Consider the following 15,651-nt stretch of genomic DNA (forward strand, 5'->3'; position numbering starts at 1 on the left):
GAGCAAAGGCCGGGTCCTGGATGGATATACTCATTACTTCTGAAGACACTCTGGGGCATTTATACCTGGATATCCAGGCCAGTCAGCTGTCCTTTTTCCCTGAAGTAAGAGGAGCAGGATGGCCCCTCCACAAGGAAGCTAAGTATCTCAAAAGCTTAAACCTCTGTATTCAAGCTGCTGCAGCCCAGTTTGCAGCTAATGCTGCCTGCGGCTGCAGATCCTGATAGGCATGTGCTCTATGGCGAATGCCAGTACTGGTTGTGCACCCAGCTCCACCTGGGTATCCAGGGTGGCTTCATGGGGTGTCCCCTTATCATAGGTCCTGGTAGGAAGCTGTTATCCTCTGTATTCCCAAAGCACATGCCCTCAACAAAGAAGCCAATGACCTTCTGGACAAAGACAGGACATCTGATCTGAGTTGAAGGTGGCCCCAATTATCAGGAAAAGGGGGTCAACCTGGTATCTGGAGCACCATTCTGAGTGAATCTCTTCATAGGAACTGCCTCCTTGGCTGTACTACAATGACCACATGCCCCAGTTTTTCCAGGGATTCAAATACCATCTCAGTAGATTTTAGAGGACTCAATTTAATTTTTTCCCCAAACAATTCTGTTTCTCTCTCTCTTTTTTTTTTTTTTTTTAGTAAAGAAATTGTCTAAAGTGGAACTTAATGTATATGCCTTTATAAGACAGATGAGACCTGAAGAAAACGATTCACTGGGATCTGAGTTTTGGTTATGGAGAAGACAAGGCCAGGCTTCGGACAACATGGCAATTACAGCATCTGTCTGGTCTGCCGCACCAAGCACTTTCACCTGAGCCTGTGGACCCGCAGTCTAGTCTTCTGTTGAAATGCTCTCACTTGAGAACCTGTCTTTCAGAACGATAATCTATTGAAACTTTATCAAAAATATTTTTATAGTACAAAGACTATAAAAAAAAGAAAGACAAAAGCCCTTGGTAATCAGTAAAAGTGAAAGCAGGCAAGACCTTAGACGTCTGTCTTGGTCCAGCCTCGAGTACTCAAGCGAAGAGCAGGGGGTGGGGTGGGGGGGCTCGCCCTTCCACCATATCCTTACAGGCTGTCAGCACGCAGGCTCTCTGAGGGTCTGCTTCAGGCACAGGAGCATCTGAGGGATCTTAGGATCTTGAGGGATGTTACAAGATGCTGTGACAGAGGAGAAGCCACACGTGTGAAGATGAAATGTATGTGCCTCAAACTTATGACCCATAGAGCCAATAAAGTGTCAGGGTGGGAGCCTGTCCCCCTCTGCTTGTTGTGTTGTCATGCACACGGCTAGACACTGCATTCTCCTAACAAGGGTCTGGACACCTTTCCAGCTCTAATGAAAAGCAGGCTGAACGTGGCACAAATTTCTGCAGAAAGGAGGTGTTTTGCTGATCCTGGTCCCACAAGTTCCTCATATGTTAACCTGATATCATTCTGGATGTGTGGGAAGAGCACACATGCCCCAGTGTCCACCATGCTGGCCACAGCATCCTCTTCTGTAAGTCTGGCTGCCAGCGCTCCAGTTTTTCTTCATGTTGGTGCTGAGATTGGCAGGATGGCACTGGATTGGACAATCAAGATGAAGAAGGAGGAGGCCCCATTTGGTATTCAATAGTAGGATGTTGGTTTGCACTTCCCAAGAAAACATTCAAAACCATTTTGTTGTTGATGACTGTTAACCTTCTCCCCTGCAGTCATCCTGCTTGGCTCCTGGTGCCACCTTCCCAAAGACACCACAGACAGTGGGGACAGATGCCTCCCATATCCAGTGCCTATACAAATACTTGACATCTTATATCATGCTGATCACAGATGCAGGAAAATGATAAAGCAGATGACTGATCCTGTGACAACTCTGGGCCCCATGGCTTGTGTCCCCCCAGCTCTGGAGGACAACAGGAGGTTGGAGTCTTACAGGGGGAAAGGAAGATGAAGCTTCTCTTGAAGGACTCCCTATGGGAAGAGGCCTTTTACCAGAAAATACAGGAAGAGACAGAGGAGAAGGGAAAGTAGGTCGAGGAGCCATGATCCATACTCTGCATCAGGGAGACGTTTTATCTGCAGGCTTTCCTGTGTGTGTGAGGACCACAAAATGTATTTTACAAAAACCCCCATGCCACCCTGACACAGAACAGCATGTGACTATTTGGGGACACAGACACATTTGCAACAAACGCATCATTAACCCCTGGCCCCTGGTTTCTTCTCTGGAAACAGCAAAGCTCCTGAGGTGCCCATGCTCAGTGGTCAGCTCTGGGTGGTACCACGAGGCTCACCTGGGCAGTAATGCTGCCCTCAAACTTCACCTTGGGGAAACTCTGTAATTTAACCCTGAACCCCAACTTGCACCCAGAGGTACTGCCATTCTTCCCAGACGGACGATGACAGAGGATGACAAAGTAATAAAGGTGACCATAAATCAAATCTCAAAAGGAGAGACCCCCAATAGCCCATTTTAAAAAAAATCAGGTTTTGTTCTCATCATACATGTCCAAAGAAGGTTCGATTGTGGAGAATTCGCTTTCATACACTAGGCTACGAGGTGACAGGGAGTTCCGGTGAAAGACGTGTCCACCTGAAGAAGGAACAAGAAAACAGACTTAGTATGGCCTTTGCCTGGGTAGAACCTTGAAGGAGGATGGAGATCATTTTAGAAACTTATTACTAGAAAGAAAATAATGTAGCGATTATGTTCCTAGGAGCTGGGGCTGGAATGCAGGGCCTCTGACACACCAGAGGAGCTCCACACCTTTGAGCTGCCTCTGTGCCTTGTACGCAAGATGGACTTGGTTTTCCACTTTTTTTTTTGAGATAGGGTTTCATGTAGACAAGACTAGCCTTGAATTCTCTATAGCTGGCTTTAAACTTCTAACCTCCTGTCTCTTATTTCCTGATTAAAAACATGTGTTACTTGGTTCATGAAATGCACAAACCCATGCTAGGCATGCCAGGCAAGCACCCTGCCAACTAAGTCACACCCACAGTCCTTCGTATGCTATTTTAAGTATATGCATTCTCAGTGCTGGAGAAATGGCACAACAGCTAAGAGCACCTGCTGCTCCAGCAGAGGTCTGGAGTTCAGTTCCCGTGACCCACATCAGGACTCATAACTGTCCCTAACTCCAATCCCAGGGGATCCAACATCATCTTCTGACCTTTAAGGGCGTTGCACACACACGGCACACATACATATATGCAAACACTCATACACATAAAACAAAGATAAATATTTTTTAAAAACCTTCCAAAATATGTATATTCCCTGAAGGCATCACTGTAACTCTTCAAACAACAGTTGCCTGATGCTTTTGAAAGGATTGATTAATCTGAAGACTTCTTATAGACACAGTCATATGAAGAACTCTAAATCATCTTCCCCTTTGAACATCTGTCCTAGCCTGGCCTGCAGGTGTGAGTACCCAGAAGTACTCCAGCAGCTGGGAAACCCTGGGGATTTTGGGTGATGAGTTCTGAGGATCTGATAACACATTGAAAATTTTGTACTGAAGAAGTGCTTTTGTCAAGTCTGGTGACTTGAGTTTGATCCCTGGGACTCGCACGGTGGAACCAGACAACTAACTCCTGCAAGCTGTCCTCAGAACTCTCTATGGGTGGCACAGCAGATATGGGCCTGAAAACATAGACTAAGTCAAATTTAATAAAATAGTTTTTAAAATTAAAGTTTTAATTTATGACTCAATAGGCAAAAGTGCTCCAGAACCCAAGGGCCCTAGTCCCCATCTATGATAGCATACAAAACTGAGGGTAATCCCAGGTCTGGGAAGGCACGCTCCCAAGACCAGCACACCCAGGAGCTCCCTGACAGATAGTCTAGCCTAAGAATAGAGCTCCAGGTCAAAACCAGGTGACTAAGAAATGACTAAGGGACAATGCCTTCACTGACCTTTGTCCTCTTCATACACTCTCCTACTCATCTGCCCACCCAAGCATACAAGCACCCTAAACAAATGAAAACTCTTAAATTATATGAGCTATATTGTCACATGGTTTTGTTAATCACTAATGAAATCTGAGGTGGTTTTTTGTGTGTGGGGGGGGAGCAGCATATCTTTATGTAGTGAAACTATGCTGGCCTTGAACTTGCAATCATCTTTAATTTTTTTTAACTAATTTTTTTGGTTTTGTTTGTTCAAGTCAGGGTTTCTCTGTGTAGCCCTGGCTGTCCTGGAACTTGCTTTGTAGACCAGGCTGGCCTTGAACTCAGAGATTTGCCTTCCTCTGCCTCCCAAGTGCTGGGATTAAAGGCGTGCGCCACAACCAGTGGCTTTAAAATTAATTTTATTTTATGCATATGTGTGTTTGCCTTCATGATCCCCAGGAACTGGAGGAGTTACAGACAGTTGTGAGCTATCATGTGAATGCTTGGAACTGAAGTGGGATCCTTGGAAGAGCAGCAAATTCTCTTAACCACGGAGTCACCTTTCCTGCTACTACAGTCCTCTTGCTTCCATTTCCCAAGCGCTGGGATTCCAGGCCTGGGTTCCAACTGTTCTCATGTGGGACCTCTCCTACTCTCTGTGCCTCAGTGGCTGAACATAGACCTACACAACCAGCTGACACCATGTGTTCTCAAGGGCACAGTCTGCAACTTCAGAGAGTGTTCAATTTTTAGTGATCCTTGTAAATTTTATGCTTTAAATAACATACTTAATTTTTTTCTCTTTTAAAATTTATTTGTGCCAGGTGGTGGTGACACACATCTTTAGTCCTAGCGTGCGTAAGAAAGATCTCAGGCAGATCTCTGAGTTCAGGGCCAGCCTGGTTTACAGAGCAAGTTCCAGAACAGTCAGAGATACATAGAGAGACTCTGTCTTAAAAACAAACACATTTTATTTTGTGAGGGCGTTGGAGGTGGTGATTGCATGTCATTCAGCTTGTGTGGAGGTCAGAAGAGAACTTTCAGGAGTAGATTCCACCTTGTGGGTCCCGGAAATTGAAAGCCAGGTTGTCAGGCTTGGTGGCAGGTGCCTTTACCTCTAAGTCATCTTGCCAGCCTAAAGGTACTGATTTTTAGATGCAGATTATCACATTAATTCCCACTAAGGAATATTAGGATTTTTTTCTCTATTTTTGTCCCTTCCTCTCCCATAAACAATGGTCCAAGTAATTATTTTTTGAAAGTTTAAAGTAAAATGAACATGATTAAAATGTACAACTTCAAGGGCTTCTGTAGGGGGTAGAGAGATGGCCTAGTGGTTACAAGTGCATTGCACAATCATGAGTGCCAGAGTTCAGATACCAATACCCATGCAACAAGCCGGGTTTCCCATAACAGCTGTAACTCCAGTTCTGATGGACTGCATGGCCTCTTCTGGCCTCTGCATCTGCACAAACAAGCACACCAGCACATATTTGTATATAGTCTCTCACACACAAATGAATACAATAAATCTAGAAGAACATAGTTTTTATGTACATGCCTACCAGCATAGCCAGACTATAGAACATGAGCATGTCCAACACCTGCCAAAATGTCCTGGAATCCTTTAGTTATCCCTTCCCCTCTTACCAGCCTACTCCTATTACCGTGGAAACAGGTTATCTGGTATCTTTCTAGAATGTTGAATCATTGAAAGCTCTGTGTGAATATATGATTTCTTGTCTCCTGGGTTAAATGCCTAGGCGTGGACTGCCTAGGGAGATCTACACTTAACTTGTAAAGGGGCTCCCAGGCTGTTTTATGCACAGTGCCTGTGCTACTTTCTAGCCCTTTGAGCACTGTATGAGAACGCCAGTGCCTCTCACCAACCTGTGTCAGCCTTCTAAATCCTAGTCCTTCTAGAAAGTGATATCTTCTTTAAGTGTTTTCTTGCCCTTCTTCTCTCTAATCCTCTTTTCCTCCCTCTCTTTCTATCCCTCCTTCCCTCCCTCCTCCCTTTCTTTGAGACAGAGTCTCAGTAGCCCAGGCTGGCCTGGAACTTGCTGTGTAGCTGAGGCTAACTTTGAACTCCTGATTCTCTTGCCTATATCTTCCAAATGCTGGGATCACAGGTGTGCACCACCACACCCAGCTCTCCTCTTAATTTTTAAGATTCTATTTTCTTCTTCTTTTCTTTAAAAAAATTCTTCCTAGATTTTTAATTTTTAAAAGATTTACTCATTATATATATGTATGTGTATGTGTATGTGTATGTGTATGTATATGTATATGTATATATAGCATTGTGCTTGCATGCACACCTGCAGGCCAGAAGAGAGCACCAGATCTCATTATAGATGGTTATAAGCCACATGTGGTTGCTGGGAATTGAACTCAGGACCTCTGGAAGAGCAGTCAGTGCTCTTAACCTCTGAGCCATCTCTCCAGCTCAAGATTCTATTTTCACTTCTTGTATGAGTGTTTTGCCTGCATGTATGTGTGTGTGTGTGTGTGTGTGTGTGTGTGTATTGTGCATTTATGTGCCTGGTACCTACGAAGATCAGACCAAGGCATTGGATCCCCTGATATTGTAGTTACAATGGTTGTGAGTCACCATGTGGGTGCTGTAAATTGAAGCTAAGTCCTCTGCAGGAGCAGCAAGTGCTCTTAACTGCGGTGCCATCTTTCTAGTCCCCCTCCAGGTAGCTTTGATTTGCCCTTTGCTGGTGATTACCAATACCAGGCATTCTACCATGCTTGTGCCGAGAATTCTATTTCTTTTTTGGGGGGGTGGGTGCTGGGGCTTGATCCCAGGGCACTGTGCACACTAGATCAGAGCTCCACCGTGGAGCTGCTCCTCAGATCTCCTTCTTCTTGACAGGGAGATCTATGTTGCGCTGGATAGCCTGGAATCTGCTATATAGACCAGGCTGGCCCCAGACTCACAGAGATCTGCCTGCTTCTGCCTTGAGTGCTGTCATGAGCCACCTGCTTTTGTTTTTTGAAAAACACACACACACACACACACACACACACACATATATATATATATATATGTAAAAAATTAAGATCCAAGCCCTGCCAGAGATGTTTTGAAAATACTTTTTCAACAGAAGCTTTTCATTTTAATAACATGAATTTTGAAGAACAAGTTCCAAATTTTGGTGAAATCCAATTTATTGACTTTTCCTCCTTTCTTAGCCTGTACTTTTTGAGTAAGATTAAGGAAATCTTCACCAATTCCGAGGTTATTGAGATTCTTCTCCTATGACATCATCAAGGAAGACATCAGACATCTTATAATGTTTGAACTGGCAGGAATTACAGTTGAAGTTCCATCTTATGCACTCATCCATCCTAGTGTCATGATTGAGATGCCTCAGCAGCTAAGAGAATAGAGGTTCACAACTGCCTGTACTCCAGCTTCAGGAGATCTGGTGCCCTCTTTTGGCCTCTTTGGGCCCTGCAGGCACATGGTGCAGAGGCATAGATGCAAGCAAACTACTCATACACATAGACAAATTAAAAAAACAATTGTATCTTTTTTTTTTTTTTTTTTTTTTTTTGGTTTTTCAAGACAGGGTTTCTCTGTGTAAACTTGGCTGTCCTGGAACTCACTCTGTAGACCAGGCTGGCCTCGAACTCAGAAATCCACCTGCCTCTGCCTCCCAAGTGCTGGGATTAAAGGCGTGCACCACCACCGCCCGGCCAAAACAATTGTATCTTAAAAACCAGACTAAATTCAAAGATACTTACTGACTGTACAAAGTGGCCCTCTTAGAGTCAGGTCCCAGACAGAAAATGAGTTGTTTTCTGACAACTGAATCTTGGTTTCCAGTTCAACCTGTATAATCTAGCAGTGTTAAGTAGTACAACATGTTTTAAAGTGGTAAATATAAATGCTTTCTGTTCTGCAGGAAGAGCTAAAGCCATCAGAAGCTGAGACGAGCTAATGTTTTCTGTTAGGGTCAGCTGACAGCATTTGACCTGCCCCCTGCACCTGGCTGGTCAGAACGAGGCTCAGTGGTAGAGCACAAGGTTATTATGCTGAGGTCCCAGGTTCAACCCTTAGCACCTAATGAGAGTAGAAACTAAGAATGTCCACACTTAGTTCACTAATCTGTATCTATTAACTGGTGTCATTGAAAACACACCACACCGCACCACACCAGACACACACACACAGACACACAGACACACAGACACAGACACACACACACACACACACACACACACACACACACACACACCCTTTTCAGAGAGAGGCGTGAGGCTGCTTTTGCCAAGGAAGTAAAGGCTATTTGTGATCCCTTTCTTGATTTTGATGCTGTTGTTATTGGCTACATGATATTATTAAGAAATGTGTAAATCTATGAATTCCCATAGATGGCAGACCCCTGACCTAAGAAGCTGAGTGCCACCAGTGCCCTGCCAGTCCCTCTTGGGACTCTCTAGCATGACTGCCTCTCCCTTCTCTTTGGGGAAAACCATGTCCAGACTCTTCCTTGAACCTTGACCTTCCCACCTCAGCTCTGAGCACTGAGGTTACAGAAATACCCTGCTAGCCCTGGCTGGCAGTCTTTATTCTGAGTGAGTCTTTAGTGACGGATATATATTTCAGGAACCTTTTCCTAACATAGTATATTCTGATAATTTTCTAGTTGTGGTATGGATCAACTTGTCTATCACATCACCTGATTTGTTGGTTTTTTTTTCTTTTTACAGTTTTATTCATTTATTTTTTTTTGAGACGGGCTCTTTCTTTCTTTCTTTCTTTCTTTCTTTCTTTCTTTCTTTCTTTTTTTTTTTTTTCTTTTTTTTTTTTTTTTTTTTTTTGAGACAGAGTTTCTCTGTGTAGCCCTGGCTGTCCTGGAGCTCACTCTGTAGATCAGGCTGGCCTTGAACTCAGAAATCTGCCTGCCTCTGCCTCCCAAGTGCTGGGATTACAGGCGTGTGCCACCACCGCCCGGGAAGACAGGCTCTTTCTACTTAGCCCTGACTATTCTGGAACTTTACTATGTAGACCATGCTAGCCTCAACTTATAGAGATCTATCTATCTGCCTTTGCTTCCTGAATGCTGATATAAAGCCATTCATTACTATGCCTGGCTCGGTGAGTGAGTGCGTGTGTGTGTATTTGTGTGTGTGTGTGTGTGTGTGTGTGTGTGTGTGTATCACATTACAGACTGTTGTGAGTCACCATGTGGTTGCTAGGAATTGAACTCAGGACCTCTGGAAGGGCAGTCAGTGCTCTAAACTGCTGAGTCATCTCTACTGCCCTCAGTTTGTGCTTTTTTTTTTTTTTTTTAAAGTCATGATTAATTCTTTGCTTCTTTGCCAAAACCCAAAGTTTTGAAGATACTCAATTTTACCTTACAGAAGCTTTGTTGTTTATTTAGCCTTTCACATTTGGGTCTAAATTTTCAAGTATGGCAGGAATTTTGATTTTTTTCACCTGTGCAGACATGGCGCCATCCTGCGCAGGCCCTCCTGCCTCTTGCTGCAAAGCATCCCTAGATGCAGTGTTCGGAAGTTAGCACTGAGACGCTCCTACTCTGTCCTTGAGTCAGTACTGCATGAGCTCACTGCTCTTGGCTTATGCAGTCTCTGAAAGCCCTCTGCTTATATTCTGGGATTTAGCAAGTTTGTCAAATTATGCCTCTCCACACTTGCCTCCTAGAATCTTACGAAACCTTCAGGGGACCTGCAGATTAATATGAGACAATACTGAGTTTGTCTGTCCTCCAACTTGTGACGATTCTTCTATTAGATCACCTTGAATGTCTCCGCAGTGCATAGTAGCTGTCTGCATAGAAGCCCTGCGTCTCTTTCAGATTTATTCCTTCATAGGCTGTCTACTTGATACTCTTGTAAGCAGTATCTTTTTGAAAATTTCATTTTTAATTGCTTATTGTTGGTGTATTATTTTAAAACGACAGGAGCCTGCTGACTGGGGCCAGGGCTGCTGGGTCAGATGGCCCTCCTCCCTCAGCCTGTGTAGCTGGTTCATGCCACTGGGCCTGGCTTGGTACCACAATGTGTGACTGATTCTGCTAAATTTGCTTATTCATTTTAAGAGCTGGTTTATAGGCTCTGAGGATTTTCTCCTTAAGTTGTCAGTGGACAGTGGTAGTTTTAGTTCTTATTTTTTACTTATACCTTTCATCTCTTTTTCTTGCCTTGCTGTAGTAGCTAACACTCCTGACAGTGTGGTAGGAGACTCACAGTAGGTGTGCTTCCTTACACTTGGGAAGGAGCATGTTTGCAGCATGATGCTTGTGGCCATTTTAAAATGCATTACAGTCAAGATCTGGCATCTGTGACAAACATTGTCTTAGTAAATTGCCATGTGCTGTGTAAGCTCAGAGAAAAGCTGGCTCTGGAGGCGGGGCTGCTACATACCCCACCCCCTTGTCCAGCACAAAGCGTAAGACTCAGCTACAGTTTATCCTGTGATGCAAGAGCGCCAGAGGTGGGAAGAAATGATTGAAAGTCTCACGCAAAAGAACACTTTGCCTGGAACCCTCTTCACTGGTCAGTCACCCTGGTGGACTGCTGGGTGCCCAGGCTTTTCCAGTCAGGCCTATTGGACAGTGAAGTGTCAGAACTAACACTCTACCATCTTTCTGATGTACATTGTTTGCTTCTTTCCCTCGATCCTGCTGTATATTCAATACATTCACTTGGAACGGAAGTCACGGTTTTGTGGGTCATTCTCTTTATGAATCAGCTTGGAATTTTAGCAAATTTTTTCTCGTATAATCATTAAGATAGAACCACAACTTTCCACCCCCACCCCCCTCCATCAATTAGTTCAAACATCCTCATTTTCAAAGAAACAAAACCACAGATGGCCGGGGCCAGGGATATAGTACATGGCTGTGATCCCAGCACTGGGGAGACCAAGACAGGGCTGTCCTAAATTCAAAGCAAGCTTGGGATAACAACAGAACCTGTCTCAGAAGAAACACACAGACACACACTCAGACACACATGGAGTCTCACACACTGACATACATTCAGACAAACATGTACAGACATCAACACACGCGCATGAACGCACGTGTGCATGCACACAGATATAGACACACACACCAACAAATTCTTAGGTTTTCCTGCTTACAGGTTATCACAATTCTTTCCCCTAGTATTTTGTAGCTGGAATGGCTACTCTTCCAGAGGACCTGGATTCAATTTCCCACCCACATGGCAGCTCATAACCACCTGGGACTTTAGTTCTAGGGAACCCAATGCCTTTTTTTGTCCTCTTGGGTACCAGGCATGCAGGCAAAACACATACACACACACACACACACACACACACACACACACACACACACACACACACAGAGAGAGAGAGAGAGAGAGAGAGAGAGAGAGAGAGAGAGAGAGAGAATAAAAACAAAACCAAATATTCACATCTGTATTCGCAAATTAACCTATCTCCCCTTTCTTTCCCTTTCAACTGTGGTTAACTGGTACTGATGCTATGTGGATCACAGAAATACTTGGTAAGTTTCCCTCTTTCCTATTCTTCCTTAAGTGTTACAAAGAATTCTCCAGTAGAAGGCCCTATATCAATGATTCTCAACCTGGGGTTCTCGACTCTTTTGAGAGTCAAATGACCCTTTCACAGGAGTTGCCTAATGCCATTGGAAAACATAGATATTTACATTACAGTTCATAACAGTCGCGGTCACAGTCACAGTCATAAAGTAGCAATTTTATGGTTGGGTGTCACAGCATGAAGAACTGTAGTAAAGTGTTAACAGCAGTAGTGGGTGAGAACCACTACTCTGGACCTTAGGGTTTTCTTTGAGGAATGACTTTAACTTTGGGATGCAATGTATTACTTAGATGTTGGTGAATTTAATTTCCTATTTCTCATTATACCAATTTTGAACGGAAAGACATTTATCAACATTTAATCTTTAGAATTTATTGACAAAATTCCAGTATTGTTATCATTACTTTAAAAAATTTTTACTTTTTATTTATGCGCTTGGGTCTGTATGAGTGTATGCCACATTGAGTGCAGATCCCTAAAGAGGCCAGATTTCCTGGAGTTGGAGTTACAGGCAGTTGTGGGGCACCTAACATGGGTGCTGGGAACTGAACTCGGGTCCTCTGGATGAACAGGAAGTGCTATTTGCTATTAGCTGCTGCTCCTGCCCCCATGGCTACTTTAAAAAATCTGTGGCAAAAAGTACGGACAGAATTTGGCATCTTCATTTAGAGACATGTTGGTACATCTTGAGCACTTTTACATGTATATTACTGTGAAGGGAGTCTCCGGTACGTTTTCAACCTGCAAGTCTGAAGCTCTACCGCCACCAAACAGCTCTCCACTTCCCTCCCTAGAACTCTGGATCTCACTGCTCTTGCCTGTGTTTCTTTGTGGTTTCTGATGTGTGCACTCTGTAGTCACATGTTTTCATTCTTAGTATTGGTGTCTTCTTTGATCAAAAAATGACATTAATTTCATTACCATTTCAAAGAAATGCCTTTGTGCTTGATTTATATTTCAGCTGTGCATCTGTCCTCCATTCATGACAGTCTATAGTTCATTGAATTCAGTTCTTGAGAGAAATGCCTAGAGCACTGGCTTCTAGCCTCTCTAGAACTCAGGGTCACAGATTTGTAACATGAATAGCGGCATCATACAAGTTTCAAGACATTTTTAGTATTTTAATCATCACTTAAAATTACACACTATTACTCTTTCTGTTGTCTGTTTTCTCCTGAATTTCCCTTTGTAATTATTTTCCTTATATGTAAAGGTTTTTTGTTTTTTATGAGGTCTCAACTATGTAGCTGGGATCCTCCTACATCAGCTTTCCAAATGCTGGTTGCCTACCCCACTTTGCCTAACTCAGTCTAAGTCATAACTGTTTCTACACTAGCGAGTCTAATGACCTAGTAACAATCACTTCTGAGACAATCACAATTTAATTGAATTTCATAACTGTTTCTACACTAGAAAGTCTAGTGACCTAGTAACAATCACTTCTGAGACAATCACAATTTAATTGCATTTCAACAGCTTTCCAGGGTCTCTAGATGAAGCAGATCCAAGGTTGTTTACTGTGTCTTTTGATGAAACGAAAAAAAAAAATACCACAAAGTGAAGGCAGACAGCCTTATGCTCAGTGGTATCCAATAAGCCCACTAAATACCTCAGATTTGACAACATGTAGAAATTAGTTTGGGAAGGCTGGGGAGTATTGTCAGTTGGTAAGTGCTGAATGAGCATGCATGGAGCCTTGGGTTTACGCACCGTCACTGGGAGAATGGGGAGAAGAAGTTTAGGAGGCCAAGCTCACCCTTGTCTACATGTCAAAGGTGAGGCTAACTTGAACTAGCAGAGGCCTTGTTTCCAAACAACAAAAACAGTCTCCAAAGCCTTCACTATGGAAACCTGTGTTCTGAAATTTAACAGTGGTTTATAAATCTATTGTCTTGAATGTTCTTTTAAAAACTAATGTTCAAAATCTGCTCTGATCCTCACTTTACAAAGGCTTGGATACTGGTAGAGGCCCTCCTTCCAGGTCAGGTGACAGACAGTTCATGATCCTAAGTCAGAAGGCTGTTTTGTCACTGTGTCTTAGGTTTGGGTGGAAAGCAGCAGGCTAGGATCTCCATAGAGAGCTTTCCTCACATAAAGCAGTGGGAGGTGAGAGTGAGCCTTTCTAAGATTCTAAGCATTGCCTATGCAATCTCCCCAAAAGAGGGACCTCTTGTTCTTTTGTGGCGAACACAGCTTGGCCTACCCAGTTTTCACTTTGTGAACAGGAAGGAAAATGAAGAAGAGCTGTAAGACCTTAGAGGCCCAGAGCCTTTCTTAGGCTGAATACGCCTGACAAGGCTCTCCCCTTTTCAATACCAGGAAGGGCTTTGCAGGATCAGCTCTTTTTTTTTTTTTTTTAAATAAAGGAAGGAAATGCAGAAACTACTGAGCCAGGCACCTTCACTAACACAACTTTCCAAATTGTTCAAGCCCTATACACTGCTACAGTAACCTTTCCTCGTTGGTGAGGAGACTGAGGCTGCTGGACGCTCAGTGAGTCAGGCAAGGGTCTCATGCTTGTCAGCTATACATTCTAATGTAGATGAAATCAACATAAAGTAGACACTGGCTCACAGGTCAGCTTGAGCTGCGGCACATTATACTCAGAGTAAGTAGAGTGAGTAGACAATCACAGGTTCAATTTTTGAGTTGTCTCTTTCTGTTAAATCCAGTTCTTAGACTCTGGATAAGGAATTTTCTATAGTAAAACCAAACAACTGGAAAGAAAAAAGTTAAGGACACTTTGGAATCTTTTCTCTGCTATTTAAAAAGTCTAAAGCTAGAACGTTGCTGGCCAAAGGGAAACGAGGCATGCTTTTCCAGGCTTAGCGGCTGTAGCTGCCTTCAGCCCAACACAGAACCAGGAGACTCTACAAGCTCCTCTTTACACACACTTACCAACTCTGGGTCCACTCGTGACAGGGCTCCCCTGATACAGAATATTCTCAAAAACATTTATTTTTCGGTTAAAAAATAAAAACAAACTAAAATAAAAGCAATGTACACTTTACCGATTACAAAAACTTCCCCAAGGATTTAGAGCTGAAATACCCACCTCAGCGTAAATACAGTCACATTGTAAGTTTTAAAATACTAAGCGAAAAAATTAATTTTATATATTAACTCTATGCATATCATGTCTACTAAAAATAAACAATTTCATTTTGATGCTAATTCTGTATTGGGCCCAAAGAACAAAAAACACACTTTGTAATGTACAAAACACACACACACACACACACACACACACACACACCCCACTACTTTATTGGTTACTGAGATCACGATTAAAACATGAAAACCTGACCTCAGTTAAATATCAAAGATACAAAATACCACATTCTTATCTCAGTTACTGATGGCCTACATTTCCAGTCTCAACCTATACATTTACTCCCTTTTATCTTTTAGTTCTTGCCAAAATTATGTTTGAGTTCTTGCAGAATTATTTAACAGTCCTTATTTTTGGAGAAGCAGTGTGTGATGCTACAGACTTAGAATCTGTGGAGAGAGGAGAGAGAGAGAGAGAACAACACTGAACTAGCAGACACAGCAACAATGCCGTTTGTGTTCCTCCATCTTCTGATGACTGTTTTGAAAGAAAACAGCTGATCACAAATGAGAAGAAACTGCAGAGGGAGAATTACTGTGATTCCGCTGGAATAAGATGAGGTGGCAGGGACTGTATTACTAATTCACCGAACTGTACTAAGGAAGATGTCAACTCCACAAACTCATCTGTTGGAGAATAAGGTCAGCTGATGGCTGTGCCACCAAGGGGGACCTTTAACCAGGAAGCTCAGTGTGTAGGAATGTAATGAGCAAACTGTGGGTTAAACATTTCTCCACTTCCATATGCATGACAGAAGAACCCAGTATGGGTAAAACCTAATAGGACTACAGGGAGAAGCAGAGGATTTAACAACAGTAGGTGAAGAGTTAATGCCCACAGTCTGTGATGAGCAGAACAGACAGAAGAGAAGTATTAACCAACTAGACACAACACACACCCACACAGCACTGCACCTAGTAGCAGCAGAAGCCTCCCAGGTGCACACTGAGTACCCTCTGTGACAGATGAGGTGTGCCAGTAAAGAAGCTTTGGTACATTAAGCACTGTAAAAATCACAAAAGCTCTCCACCTATTCCAACCAACCAACCAACCAACCAACCAACCAACCAACCAACCAACCA

General features: G+C 43.1%; 1 protein-coding gene across 1 annotated transcript in view; it reads right to left on the reverse strand.

The window, feature by feature from the left end:
* Positions 1–2,040: 2,040 nt before the first annotated feature.
* Rnf130 (ring finger protein 130) overlaps positions 2,041–15,651 on the reverse strand; it is a 27,484-nt gene continuing 13,873 nt past the window's right edge. Inside the window, exon 3 of the mRNA XM_028775921.1 lies at positions 2,041–2,585. Coding sequence (XP_028631754.1) covers positions 2,476–2,585 — 110 coding nt within the window. The 3' untranslated portion in view covers positions 2,041–2,475. The remainder of the gene's footprint in view (positions 2,586–15,651) is intronic.

The sequence above is a fragment of the Grammomys surdaster genome, unplaced genomic scaffold (assembly GCF_004785775.1).
Source record: "Grammomys surdaster isolate TR1022 unplaced genomic scaffold, NIH_TR_1.0 262, whole genome shotgun sequence".
NCBI lineage: Eukaryota > Metazoa > Chordata > Mammalia > Rodentia > Muridae > Grammomys > Grammomys surdaster.